This window comes from Rousettus aegyptiacus, unplaced genomic scaffold (assembly GCF_014176215.1).
Source record: "Rousettus aegyptiacus isolate mRouAeg1 unplaced genomic scaffold, mRouAeg1.p scaffold_m13_p_2, whole genome shotgun sequence".
In the NCBI taxonomy this organism is placed as follows: domain Eukaryota; kingdom Metazoa; phylum Chordata; class Mammalia; order Chiroptera; family Pteropodidae; genus Rousettus; species Rousettus aegyptiacus.
The window spans coordinates 26,849,769-26,864,870 of record NW_023416295.1 but is presented as its reverse complement, the minus strand read 5'-3'; the positions used below and the strand labels follow the sequence as shown (position 1 = coordinate 26,864,870).

The 15,102-nt window shown below is 37.5% G+C and overlaps 1 protein-coding gene and 1 non-coding gene across 9 annotated transcripts in view; one reads left to right on the top strand and one right to left on the bottom strand.

The window, feature by feature from the left end:
* CFLAR (CASP8 and FADD like apoptosis regulator) overlaps positions 1 to 14,297 on the top strand; it is a 45,072-nt gene extending 30,775 nt beyond the window's left edge. For 7 of the 8 annotated variants that reach the window (XM_016131087.2, XM_016131088.2, XM_016131089.2 and 4 more), the window contains 2 exons: positions 630 to 1,140; positions 2,651 to 7,098. In XM_016131087.2, the coding sequence (XP_015986573.2) occupies positions 630 to 1,140; positions 2,651 to 2,789 (650 nt within the window). In that variant the 3' untranslated portion in view covers positions 2,790 to 7,098. Of the gene's footprint in view, positions 1 to 629; positions 1,141 to 2,650; positions 7,099 to 13,960 lie in introns of those variants that run through there. The other variant, XR_001595156.2, reaches the window with a different exon arrangement.
* Positions 14,298 to 14,817: 520 nt separating this feature from the next.
* On the bottom strand, positions 14,818 to 14,944 carry LOC118614513. The gene has a single exon (XR_004956099.1). It is a non-coding gene; the product is annotated as a small nucleolar RNA SNORA9 (small nucleolar RNA).
* Positions 14,945 to 15,102: the final 158 nt, after the last annotated feature.

Here is a 15,102-nt window from a genome sequence, read left to right as displayed (position 1 = left end):
CCCAGGGGAAGGGGAGAGGTGGGCACGTAAACATGAGACATTGAACCAAACCTAGAGAAGTTAATAGTCTAATAGTTTGTGTGATAACTACAATGAGGAGGTGCTTGCTCAGCCTCTGGGCTCAGGACAGAACAGTTTTTCTGCCCCCAAAAGGAACTAAAAACTGAAGGCACCCCTCAGACGAGGAGAATAAACTTAATGGGTGGCTGAAAAGAATGGGAGCTCTGAATGAGGAAGAAAAAGATGTCTGTCTTTGCTAATAAATAAAACAATTCAGGAGGCTATTATTTCTCCAGTGAAGGAGAATTAAAAAATTAGTCAATCCAGAATTCCTGGAAGCTAGGAGAAGAACCTTTGGGGGGACTGTAGGTAATCTTGGCCGAGGGTTCCCACTGCTTAGGTGGAGGTTACCCTGGGAAGCAGGTCATGAGAAGAACTGGAACATCTGGAAATGCTCACAACTTGTATCTTAGGGACCTCCATATCAGTCCGCAGCAGGTGGAGGTAAGGGAACTCATGACACATGCCACCCTTTTCTACAACTGTTCGGATCTGCGGATATATCCATTCCTATGTACTTGTCTGTTATTTTAAGAAAGATCCTTTTTTTCTCTCCCCCGGCCCCTCAGAGATTCTTCGCGACACCTTCACTTCGCTGGGCTATGACGTCAAGTGTTTCTCATATCAGAGCATGAACAGTATAATTCAGACTCTTCGCAAAATTGCCTGTATGCCTCAACACCAAAACTACGACAGCTTCGTGTGTGTCCTGGTGAGCCGAGGGAACTCCGAGAGCGTGTTTGGTGTGGATCAGACTTGCTCAGGGTTCCCTTTGGATCACATTAGGAGGATGTTCATGGGAGATGCATGCCCTTCTCTCTTAGGAAAGCCAAAGCTATTTTTTATTCAGAACTATGTGGTGTTAGACAGCCACCTGGAGGACTGCAGTATCCTGGAGATAGATGGGCCAGCAGTGAAGAATGTGGAATCCAAGCCAAGGCAACTTGGGCCCTGCCTGGTTCACCGAGAAGCTGACATCCTCTGGAGCCTGTGCAAAGCAGATGTGTCTCTGCTTGAGCGATCCTCCAGCTTACCATCCCTGTACCTCAAGTGCCTCTCCCAGAAACTAGGGCAAGAAAGGTGAGCTACCCGGGCCGTGGCCATCCCTGAACCACTTGTTTATTTTTCTACTACTGATGTGGAGATCACACTGCCATGTTTGATGCCCTTCTTGGCAGGGAGGAATGGAGAGATTTTTCATTCCCTGTTGGGGTTGCCTTAGGAGTATGATACAGACCCAGCACAGTGTGCAAACGCTTTGTGCTTTAGGAGGTCACTTATTAGTCAGCTTATAGTTTGGATATTTTTCTTCAAAATAAAGAAGATTTTAATTGCTTTTTTTTCTTATTACAAAAGCAATACATGCTCCTTATTAAAAAAAGAAAACATGAAATACAGATACTAAAAGCAGAATATGTGAAGCAGTTATAATCCTACTTATTAGAACCAAACTGTTAACCAAGTCTTAGTGTATTGTCTTGCAGATCTTTTTTGGATGCCTATACAATCATATATTAATATGTTTTAAGCCAAAATGGAATCATCATCTGATATTATTTTATAACCTGCTTTTAGTTGTGTAACAGTATATAACATACATTTTTACGTGTCAGTAGTCACATTTCTACAGCATTGTTTTAATGTCTGCAGAATAACTCGTAGTGTAACTATAGCATTAGTTACTTGACCAATCTGCAAGTCATTGGATTGTGTTTTGCTTTCAGAAAAAGAAAGTGTTCAATATCTTTGCAGCTCAGTATTTGTGTCTATCTTTAATTGTTTTCTTGGGGAAATTCCCAGGAGTGGAATTACTTGTCAAACAACGTGCATTTTTAAAACCTTTAATGCATTTTCTCAGATTGTATTCTAGGGCACTTATACCAGTTTTGTATGAGAGGGCCTACATCCCCAAGGTCTTACAGACACTGCATGCTCTTTTTTTCCCCCAAGTCTTGACAATTTGATAGGTGAAAAATGATACCTGACTGTTCAGGTCTGCAAGTTTTTGTTATATAGACATTTTTCATACTTATTAGCAGGAATACTTTTCTAAGGAAAACTTTGGTGACTTGGTTTCCATTTAAGCAGAATAAAGCCACACCGTACCTCAAACGTAAGGTTAATAGTCTTTTTATGGTTGTCCATTACAATTTAGAATGATGTCTCTGAGCTACCTGTGAAACGCATTTTGTTTGTAGCTCAGAAATAAAAAACCTCATGGCCTGTGACCCCCAGCTCCTCACTGGGGGCTTGGTGGTGAGGGGGGAACTCCACCTTCAAAGGTGGACACTCCATGGGCCAGCAGTATTATTGGCCTTTTACTGGCATCGAGCATTTGTGCAGACAATCCAAGCAAGTCCTCATTTGGCTGGTGTGTCTATAGAGTAAGACTCTGTTACCCTGTGGGGAAGGGGACCGAGGTCATTGGGCCAGAGTGCTACAAGCTGGTTTGACTCATTTATGAAGCAGCTTATAGAGTATTTAGAACGGAACAACTTCAAAGCACTTTCACATTAGTTGGCTCATTTCACCCTAATGATAGTTTATCTCTTCTTCGATATTTCATTTTTACTTTTCTCCTTCTCTGCAGAAGACGCCCACTTCTGGAACTCCACATTGAACTCAACAGCAGCGTGTATGATTGGAACAGCAGAGTGTCTGCTAAGGAGAAGTACTATGTCTGGCTGCAGCACACTCTGAGAAAGAAACTCATCCTCTCTTGCACGTGAAAAGCTAAAGGCCCTTTTTAGCCATGTAGTCTATATCCCTAGCTGTAGAGCACTTCACAAGCTGGAGTGTGTATGTGTGATGTGAGTGAAGTGAGGTCATGGCTTGTGCTGTTGTGACACTCTGTGAGGAGTGCTTGTCAGGAAGGAGTATTTGACTATAGCTTTTGAGGTGAAGATATTGGCCACTATTGCTGAAATAGCTTCCAAGGTCCATATTGGGAAGAAAATTTAAATTGTAAATTTAAAAACCGAGTGCTGGTTGAATTTGGCATCTCAAGATTATGGCGCTGACCTTTTACCCGACCTGCATCCATCTTCATTTTGATCCTTCTCCAAGGAGCTGGTATATAACTTAGAGGGGCAGGGCAGGTGCCCAGGCATAGCCCCAAGCAAGGGGATCGGAGTACACAATTACAGCCAAGAGCCAGAGTCCTTACCTTATGCTACTGACAGAATCCAGAAATGCAGTCTTCATTGTGCTTCTAACCCAGCAAGTGTTCCTTTATCAACTTTCTTGAGAAAGGTGCTTTCTCACCTCTGCATCTGCTCAACACTCAGTTCACTCGCCCGGATCTAATGTTGGCCAGGCACAGAAATGACCGGAATTTATTTCTAAGTAGGAAAATGCATAATCTGCTCATTTACTTATGCTCTACTTTTAAAAATTATTTATTTGCTTATATATATGTTTAAATTGTTTTTAAGTGGTGTATGACTGTGTGTATGTGTGTGTTTTGCCGTGATCACTAGACAAAAGTTGCAAGCGATGAAAGAAACCATTTCAGACTGTTCAACAGCGATTATTTCTGCTTTCAGAGTTATTCTACAATATTTGTTTTAATGAACACAGGACTCCTGAGGGAATTTAACTTTGAATTTAACATTGCTGAGGGGTGTCAGCAGGAGTTATGTTATGTGCTCGGCTCCACGAACCTAACCCTGTGTTTATTATTATAGAGGGAAACTGAGGAGGATGTTAGTGACGTGGCAGCTTTGGCATGCTTCTCTGTCTCACCCAGACCAGGTGACAAACATTTTCCATTTATTCTGTTTCTTCTCATTAACCAAAATAACCACATTGCCTTTACTTTTAGGATAGAATCACTGCTACTTCTGCAAGTAAAATTGCCTCAAAACTCAATGTATCAGATAGATGTATGAAATTCAATGTAAAATGTATGAAATTTTCTTTGAGTTACAAAAAATTGCAAGCACAAAACAAAAACATAGTATTTATGTTACTTTTTAGTTTTATATATTTTTTATATACTCAAAATAACAAAATCTTTAAAAAATACTGTATTACACATTTGAAATTTGGTAAGAGAATAGGTCTTAAAGGTTCTCATCACCAGAAAAAAAATCTGTATTTATGTTGTGATGTATGTAAACTAAAATATTTTGTAATATATACAATATCATTTTACAATATATACAGTATATTTCATCAATATATATAGTAAGGAATCATTATGTTGTATACCTGAAACTAATGTATGCCAATTATATCTCAAAAAAAAACTTAATACATTTTACAAATTAAATTTCTGTATGTAAATTTTGATGGCAGTATAACTTAATCAAACATACATTCAGCTAAAACCACAAGTCTGATATAATGGATTTCCCTAAATGTTTTAAACACTTTGAGAAATAAACCCACAATGACTATAATACTTATCAGCATACTTCTTTCTTTTTTATGCTAGTATTTAAATTTTTTAGTTATTTTTTACTTTACAATAAAATTAAACAGTGAAGGAGATCAAAGTTTTGCTACCCTAAAATGTATCTTTTGGGAATTTTAAGCTTATTGTTAAAAAACAAAAGACTCAGAAAGAATCTTTGACCCATTCCCTTTCTGCCTAACAGAATTCATATAGAAAAACCTACTTTAGAAAGGGGACTGCAGCAAAATCACCTTTACATATATGGATTAGCACCTACGTGGAATCTAGCAAAGCTTGTTTCCCTCTGTGTCTCATTGTTTGTGGGTGACCCAGCAAAAATTTGTTTACCATGTTTCTGCATACTTCTTTACAAAAGTATTTGTGCAGTATATTTAGATATTTCTCAATTGTTTTTTAAAATATTCCTATTCTTTTTCAGATTTACCTCTCAAAATCTCTAAGGTTAATGATGAGAGTAGCTAGTTTATGATTTAGGGCTTGAATTGTAAGACTTAGTGTGCCTTCCAGGTGATTTACCTAAGTTCATCATTCAATTATATGAGCTGTTTCTTTGTAGTTAAACTTTATCCATTGCCTCAGATCAATAAATTGCTGAAATTATTGACTTTGGACCGTCAGATCTGTTTTGATACTTTTTGTGACCTAGTTTCCCCTGTGTATTCTATACAGCCTAGTTTCTAGTGTCTACTACAGTCTAGTTTCTATATATGTTTAAAAATGAAAAGTAGTAATATAGTATCTTATGTTGTGCATAAAATTTTGAAAATCATGTTAACATGTCCCTTCTTATTTCTATATAATTAAGTATTGTATCATTCAGAACGATTTAGATGCGAGTAATAGAAGACCTAACCTACAACCAAAAGACCAATTTTTTATTTGTTTGTTTACTCTAATTAAGTAGCAAGTCCAGAGGTGGGGTGCTAGTTGCTGGTTTGGTTAATTCAATGACTCGGTGATATCATCAGGAACTTGATGCTTTTTACGTTTCCTGTATGGTCTCAGTGTTTTGGCTTTTATTCTCAGATTTGTATTCTAATGGCCTCAAGATAGTCACAGGTTCAAGTATCATACGCACAGGATAGAAGAGAAAACATCACTTCCTTGTGTCTCTTCTTAAGATCAAAGGAAAAACTTCCCAGAACCCTCCTCTTCAAGTGTTCCCTTTCCTCACTTCTCATTGGCTAGAATCTCATGACATGTCCATTCTTAAGCCAATCATTGGCAGAGGTAATGGGATTACTATGGTCGATTTATACTAGCCCAGATTCAGTACCCTGGGCCTGAGGAAGGATTCAGCTACTCTGAGGCACATGGTCTTCAAAAGCTGGGATTCTGTAAGTAAGGAAGAAGAGAAATATGGAACATCTCTGTAGGGTCATCAGTCATAATGTATGCCAAAAGAATGAGAACATTCATTTTATAAGTGAAGAAACTGAGGCACACAGCTTTTAAGTGACTTGTTCCCAAATCTCAAAGAAAATCAGTGGTAGTGCTGGGTCTAGAATATTAATAACTACTAGCCTTATGTTTTGGTGTTCTTTAGAAATTAGAACAAACATTGGAAATGTGCGGCAGACATTCTAGGGAATGCATGATATTCCTTTCTGCTGTTTGCGAGAGTCATTACCATACCCAATGAGAGAGCTTTTATGACTGCTTTGGTGGTGCCAGGCAAACATCGTTATTATTAATGCATCACACAGTGGAGCAGTTATTTTGGAAAGGTTAAATCAAGCCCTGACAAATTGGTAGGATTTTGGTAGGTTGAGATAGAGAAGAGAATATGTTTGTTGCAGGAGAGGAAAGAACAAAGAGGGAGAATGAATGCAAGGTATGTTCTAAAAACCTTGAGTTTAGCTTTTAGCTGGGGCGGAAAGAATGTGAGCTGTGGTTAGGGAGAAGCCAGGAGAAGCTGTGGTTAAATTGTGAAGAACTTTAAAGGTCTTCATCTTTTAGTCAGTTTTCACGTAAGTTATTTTTCTTTAATAGTGGAATCTATGACTCTTTCTTTGGCGCTTCTGTATAAAAGCATTTGATTACTTAAATGCTTATTTTTCATTGAGCATAGTTTTTTAATGAAATACTTTAGACATATTAAAGAGAATTATGTTTAGATAACAGTATAATGAATATTTATGTAACTTGAACCCATCTTAAATAAAGTGTTCTAAAATATGTATGAAGACTCTTAAGATATTACTTTAATAGTCCTAAATATAGAAGAGGTAAATGTACTAAAATATTTCAAACCTAATAACAAGCTCCAAACTGAGAATTAGCCAAATGTTCTATAATAGAAGCATGGTTATGAAGAGATGTCCACTAGCTAGAATTTTATGTAAGCATTATAGTTATACATACATTGAACTATTAGCTCATTTTACATGAATTATATCATTTAATCCTCAAAACAGTTCTATGAAGTAGATATTATTTTCCTCATTATTTTTTCCTATTGTATGGTTGAGAAAATTGAGCAAAGTGATTATATACAGCTGATTAATACTCTATTGTATAAATATCCACAACCTGTTCATTCACCTATCGAGGGACATTTTAGTTGGTTCCAAGTTTTAGCATTATGAATAAAATTGCTATAAACATTTGTATGTTGATTTTTGTGTGAATGTATGTGTTTAACTCCTTTGGGTAAATACCAAGGAAAGCAATTGTTGAATTGTATGGTAAACCTATGTTTAACTTAGAAAAAAAATGTAAAACTATATTCCCATGTGGCTATATTATTCTGTAGAGTTCTTGTTGCTCTGTGTCCTTGATAGCATTTGGTGGTTTGGTGTTTTGTATTTCAGCCATTTTTAGTACATGTGTAGTGGTATCACATTGTTTTAATTATCTGTTACCTAATGACATGCAATAATGAGAATCTTTTCATAATCTTATTTGCAATATGTATATCTTTGTAGAGGTATCTGTTCAACTGTCTTGCTGATTGTTAAATTGAGTTGTTTATTTTCTTTTTGTTGAGTTTTAAGAGTTCTTCATATATTTTGCATACAAGTTCTTTATTAGATATATGTTTTACAAATATTTTCTCCCAGTCTGTGGTTTGCCTTTTCTTCTCTTAATAATATCTTTTACAGAAGCAGAAGTTTTAGTGAAGTCCAGCTTATCAATATTTTTCTTTCGTGGATTTTATGTTTGGTGTTGTATCTAAGAAATCATTACCTAGGTTTTCTCTTATGTTACCTTCTAGAAGTTGCAGAGTTTTGCATTTTACATTTAATTTTATGACCCATTTTGAGTATCTTTCTTTTTTTCACTGATCATAAAGTTTCTCCCATTTCACCCTCTGAACAATTCTCCGAAGTAGGCAGTGGGAGGCAAGGCCTTATTCTTGCTGTTGTGCTGGTACTGTTTGTTGAAAACACTAACTTTTCTCCATCAAATTGTCTTTTTTCCTTTGGCAAAGGTCACAGATTATATTTGAGTCTATTGCTAGGCTCTCCATGTGTTCCCTTTATCTTTTTGTTTGTTCTTTCACGAGGGCACTGTTGTGATCACTTACTTTATAGTAAGTCTTGATGTACCCAATGTTGGGAATGTTGAGAATGTTAGCATGTCAGGAATTTTGAATGGACTCATTTGTAGCATTCATTTTATACAGAGCCTATATTATTGTAACTTTAAAAAATACAATAAAAATTACTTATTGTAAAAATTCTAATCTCTTTAATATATATAAATACAATGTGTTTGTTTTATTTTAAACATAAATGGCATCATATCTTAACGCTGTTCTGTCTTTTCATTCATGTGGCCGTGTCTATATCTATGTGTCTGTATGATGTTTAAGTCATTTGGTTTTTCACTGTTTAAATGATGATATGAGAAACACCTTTTCTTCTTTATTTGGTAGGGACTTCCTGCCTCAGACCTAGGATTCCTATCCCTTTTTAGTCTCTCTTCTGGCATAGGTCACTCCTCTTCCAAGCCTGCATTATTCCAACTGTCTTGCATCTTTAATCTCTCCCCTTGTCTTTGATCCTTCAGTCTAAAACCAAGCTCTGACTCCCATCAAACAAGGCCCCTCTCTTTTAAGCTACTGCCTTGTGTACATTTTAGGCTAGTCTATACTTCCTCCACTTCAGCCTTTCCCATTTACCAATAGTTCCCTGCTATCTGTATTTCACCTTAATCATTCTACCAAATCTATAAGCTCCAAGGGTGACATTGACCTTAGCTACCAAACAAGTGGGATTATTGTCCCTTCCTACCACTCCAGGGTATTTTACTATGTAAGTTCTATCAAGGACTTCTCTGACAAAGTCTCAGTATTTTCCCCCTCCTGTTCCCTAAGAGTGGATATCCCAAGAATCACTTTGGTTTTTTCTCTTTATATTTTCTCTTTTGATAAGTTTGTAGTTTAAATTACTACTCTGATGCCGCTGACAAGATGGATATTTCTAGCCCAGACACATCTCTTCAAGTTCAAATCTCACCCTGCAGCTTCCTGTCAGGTGTTTCTGTTTGACTTTCTTTTGGGCACCTCAAACTAGATACACTCCAAACATGAAACAAAATGAAAAGAAACAAAAAAGCCAACTTCTATTTCAAATTTGCTCTTCTACCTGTGTCTCCAGTTTTACTTAACAGCCTCTCGGAACATTGTTTTCACCCTGGGCCACCTTCTCCTGTGTTTCTACATTCAGCTACTTTCCAAATCAGTTTGGTTCAGCGTCTGTAATGTCTTTTCCATCTATCTCCGTCAGTACACTCCCCCTGTCTTCATTTCCTTTCCATTGAAATATGTACCACATCTTCTTCATCCATTCATCCATCAATGGGCACTAAGGTTATTTCCATATCTTCGCTGTTGTAAATTATTCTTCAATGAACACAGGGAGCCTCTTCATTGAACTATGACAATAGCTTTCTCACTGGCCCCTAGCCTCTCAATCTTATGATTATTTCACATGTGGCAATCCAAAGAATCTCCCTAAATGCAGCTTTATCATCTCCCTTCTTAGAAACCTTCAAGGTTCACCAGTGCATACACAATAAAATTTTGGCAGGGAGTTGGGTGAAGGATGGAGTAGAGTAATGAGGAGGGCTGCTGTTGTAAGTCCTAGAGTCCAAAGACCCAGAGAACCAGAACCTGCAATATCTGAGAGTAGGAGAAGATAAATATCTCAATTGAAGAAGGGAGAGAGAATTTGCCCTTCCTCCTTTTTGATGGGCCTTCAATGGATTAGATGTTGCCCACTCACATTGGTGATAGCAGATTTTCTTTACTCAGTCTACTGATTCAAATGCTAATTTCCAAAACACTCACAGATGCGCCCACAAATAATGTTTACTAGCTCTCTGGGTATCCCTTAGCTATGAAGTTGATACATAAACTTAGCTGTCACAAGCTCATGACATGTGATTGTGACATATCCTAGGTCTCCCTTTCTTTTTTCATCGAGATATAGTTGACATCATAAAATTAATCCATTTAAAGTATACAATTTAGTGGTTTTCAGTATATTCAAAATTGTGCAACCATCACCACAAATTTAGTTTCAGAACATTTTCACCTACCTAAAAAGAAACCCTATGTCTATTAGTCATCATTAGCAACCACTAATCTCTAAGCATTTACCTCTTTTGAATATTTTATGTAAATAAATCATACGACATATGGCCTTATGTTTCTAATTTCTTTCACTTAGCATTACGTTTCATTCACATTGTGGAACATATCAGTACTCCATTTCATTTTATGACTGAATAATATTCCATTGTATGGATATACCACATTTTGTTTATCTATTGATGGAAACTTAAATTGTGGCTACCTTTTTGGATATTATGAATCATGCTGCTATGACTATTCATGTATAAGTTTTTGTGTGGATATATTTTCAATTTATTGAGTATGTATGTAGGAATGAAATTAGTAACTCTATATTTAATCAATTAGTAACTCTATATTTAATTTTTGAGGAACTGCCAAACTGTTTCACGAAGTGGCTACACTACTTTACACTTTACATTCCCACCTGCAGTCTATGAGGGTTCTACTTTCTTCACAGTCTTACCAATGCTTATTATTATTCTTTTTTATTATAGTCCCCCTACTGGGTATAAAGTAGTATTTCATCATGATTTTGATTTGCATTTCCCTATAACTAATGATGTTGAGCATCTTTTCATGTAAATATTGGTCATATGTATATCTTCCTTGTAGAAACATCTATTCAAATACTTTTTCGTTTTTTAATTAATTGCCTTTTTATTGTTCAGTTGTAAGTATTTTTTATATAGTCTGGTTACTAGTCATATAGTCTGGTTACTAGTCATTGTTCAGTTGTAAGTATTTTTTATATAGTCTGGTTACTAGTCATTTATCAAATATAAGATTTGCAAATATTTTCTCCTGTTTTGTGGGTTGTCTTTTCACTTTCTGGATAGTGTTCTATCCAGCATGAAATTTTTATATTTTGATGAAGTCCAATTCATTCATTCATTCATTCATTCATTCATTCATTTGCTTATGCTTTTTCTTACATGTAAGAAACCATTGCCTAATGCAAGGTCATGAAGTTACACATGTTTTCATGTAGGAGTGTTTTGAGTTTAGTTTTTACCTTTAGGTCTCTGATACATTTTGAAGTATTTTCTGCATATGGTGTGAGGTATGGGTCCAGATTCATTCTTTTGCATGTGGATAGGATACTCAAAGCCATTTGTTGAAAAGACTGTTTTTCTCCCACGAACTGTTTGTTATCCTTGAGGAAAATCAGCTGACCATAAATATAAAGGTTTATTTCTACACTTTAAATTCTATTCTATTGATCTATCTGTCTATTTATATGCCAGTACCACACCGTCTTATTATTGTAGCTTTACAGTAAGTTTTGAAATTGAGAAGTGTTAGTCTTCTGACTTTATTTTTATTTTTCAAGATTATTTTGACTATCTTGAGTCCCTTACATTTCTATGACTTTTAGGATCAGTTTGTCAATTTCTGTAAAAAGGACAAATAGAATTTTGATAGTGATTGCACTGAATATATAGATCAATTTGGGGAGTATTTCTATCTAGACTAAATTCCTTTTATACATATATTACTGATTCAATGACAGTTTCTTGTCATTTTCTCATTTTTATAGACTTTTATGGACATGACTGCTCACACACTGTCATTTTTTAAAAATTATTAAATCAAAAGCTAAACAGCTATCTCTCTATTTTTGTCTTAGAAAAAACTATCCTCTAAATGAACTACCTTTTAAAATTAACATTAAAAATATTTTACCCTAGTTAATGCTAGTTTGTTGAATCGTTTTAGGAAGTATCACTATTTTGTGAAACTTTGAGGTTTTGTTACCCCAAAATTACCTAATTTCTTGCCCAAACCCACTTAGATAAGAAAGTAAGATGAAAGGCCTTCAGGGTTTACAGTGTGGGGAAAGGTGGATTTAAAGATTGGCTTACTAATTATACATTTGGGTTCATCCTAAGGAAATAGTTATAAATTTGTGCAAAGATTTATCTGTAAGAATTTTCAATATAACATTGTTACAATAGCAAAAAATTGAAAACAAATTAAATGTCTGATAAATAGAAATTGGTTAAACTGGTATGTACATCCATGGAAGGGAATATCTAACCACTAAATATCATTTTTAAAAGACTAATGATATAAAAAATATGCATGTATTATTAAGTGAAAAAGGCAAATTGTATAACATAATTCAATTTTTGGAAAATAATATACACAGAAAACAAAGGGTATACACTGAAATTTTGACAGTAGTTATGTATTATAAATGACCACATTTCTCTATTTTCCAACTTTTCTACATTAAACATTGGAAATTCCTTTTTTAGCCACTTTTGTAATAAGAAGAAATATGTTAAACTAGATAGGTCTATAGTGTAGTGCAGGGGTCCCCAACCCCTGGGCCGCAGACCAGTACTGGTCTGTGGCCTGTTAGGAACCGGGCCGCACAGCAGGAGGTGAGCAGTGGGTGAGCTAGTGAAGCTTCATCTGTATTTGCAGCTGCTCCATCTGTATTTGGAGCATCACTGCCTCACTCTACCTCAGATCATCAGGCATTAGATTCTCATAGGAGCACAGATCCTGGTGCTAAAAAGGTTGGGGACCACTGGCATAGTGAATACAAAATGGGTTACACTTCATTTGTCTAGCTACAGTCTCCTGACAGTTTACTATTTGGCGATCTCAAGGCTCATCTTGAGCTCAAGCAGTTACTTCGTCATGTTGAATTTCAGTATTTGGTGATCTCTGCTGGGAGGCTTACCAGAAAAAGTCTTTCCCTTCAGAATTTAACTTCACCATACTCCCGTATACCCAGAATAAAACTGTTTCTGGGAAGGTCTGGAGTATGTGGATAAAGATGCAGAGTGAGAGAGGAAAGGGGTCCTGGGAGCTGGGGATGGGGTAGTAATCAACAGAAGCTGCTACCTCCAGGGGTGGAGCAGGAGTTTCAGGGCACAAAACACTTCTCCAGCTAGTATACCTACCTCCCCTATCGCTCGAGTCCATTCTGTAATTCAGAAGTCTTTGCTCTTATAAAGTCTCCCTTTACAGACTTTAAGGGTGGGGAACTTGGACCAGAGCCTGGCTGTTAAGGAAAGCCAACTACTGCCACCACCATCCCCTCCCAAGGTAGAAACAATCTAGTATTTCTCCTTTGTCACCAGGCCAGTAGTCAACTCCCACCACTATAAGAGGCTATAAAGATTTTGATTGGCTCTACATGTGGGTGCAGCCAGGAAAAAGGCTATAAGAAATGTTTATTTTTTTCTACTGCCATCAACTCACCATCATCATGCCCTCAGTAATTGTATTCTAAGTGTGAGGAAGTATGAAATTCTGAATACAAATAACACTGCACACAATCTCATCTCTGTAACTTGCTTCAAGTGTTTCCCTTGAGTACTAGGAGTACTAGGTTAAAAGTTTATTTCAGGTGTCTTATTCTACCTCTACCTTCCAGGCTTAGCTCAACTACCTCCTCCTTTAAAGTATCCCCTTGCTCTGTGGGTCTCCTATGGCACTTAGATGGAGCCCCATTGCAACATCACCCTGCCCATTACATTATGTCATAGGAGTTACAGGCAGCAGTAGCCTTGGGATCAAGAGAATGGGAAAGGAACTCTATTATTAGTTGAGCTCCTTGCAAATACCTGAAATGGGCTAAGAGTTCAGCTCCTTTCCTCCTCCTCCTCCTCCTCCTCCTCCTCCTCCTCTTCCTCCTCCTCCTCCTCTTCCTCTTCTTCTTCTTCTTCTTCTTCTTCTTCTTCTTCTTCTTCTTTTGCATTTACAATTTTTTTTTATTTGTATGTGGAGTTATTTGGAAAAGGGCTAGTGGCTTATTACTATTTCATGAGCTTCTAGGGTTTTATTTTAAAGATTAACTGAATTTTGGGAAGGAAATGGTTAGAAAAATTGATGCTTACTTTTTTTTTTTTTTCTTTTTGGTGTGACTCCACCATGCTCAGGAGCACAGCAGTGCCGCCCTGCCCTGCCCACGCTGGCACTCTTTCCATCCTGGCCGTTCCTGACTGCCCTCAACAGCTACCAAGGCAAGGACACAGGGCATTCTTTCAACTCGACCTGCCCTCCCAGTCTGGCATCCTGGAAAAGAGCAGACTGTAGGCTGGAGGGGACAGTCACCCACTCCAGACCTGTGGGTTTCCAGCTGGGCAACCCACATGTAATTCTGAAGGCAAGCCTCTCATCTGTATTGGACCCAAAACCACCTCATTGTGGTCCTCAAAGATTTAAACTGGGTGAAGAATTAAGTTTGGCACAAAACAAGAGTTCAAGCAACATTAGTGCTCTCTTCTCCTGCCAGGATTTCTTGTAAGATTGGTGCTCACGGAGCTCACCTGCTATTGGAATTTTGCCTTTGGTTGGTTTTTCGGTCTGCCCGCAGGATCATTCTGGACCCTCAGTCCTGAAGGGCAGGGCTTGCCCCTGTGACTCCTGCCTACTCATTGGTCCCTGCAGCGGGCCCACCTCCGCCCCTCCCACTCTCTCTGAACTTCATTTTCTACCTTTGTAAGGCTTTTGTTTGCACAACATAGTAAAATAAACTTTGCCACAAGCCTGGAGCATAGCAAATGCCCAAACTCCAAAACAACTTCTGCCAGATCAGGACTGTTTAATAATCTACACTCCAATCTACTTGCCACTTGCCAAATATGGCTACCGAACACCTGAAATGTGGGTACTGTGGATGAAAAACTGAATTTTAAAGCTTACTTAAGTTTAACCGTATATGGCAAGTGGCTACCATATCGAACAGTGCAGGGTGATACAGTGCCCAGCACACCAGATACGAAAAGAAGCAAGCAATTGTCTGAAGTTTCTATCACCTTGCTCTAGATGCAGCAGGGCAAAGCAAACCATTTCAAAATATCCTTGCAAGCACTGTAGGAATGCATGGGGACACGGCAGACCCAAGGACACGAGGCTTGCAGGACACTTCCCTTTTCGACTTGGAGGACACTTCTCTTTTAGACTTATGGAGGTAGGCGGCCCAAAGGAAAAGCTAGAGCACTGAGTGTCTGCCAGGAATTCATTTTAAGAGCCCTTGGCTTTACCTGGGGGAATCGCGAATTCTACACTGAGAAAATTG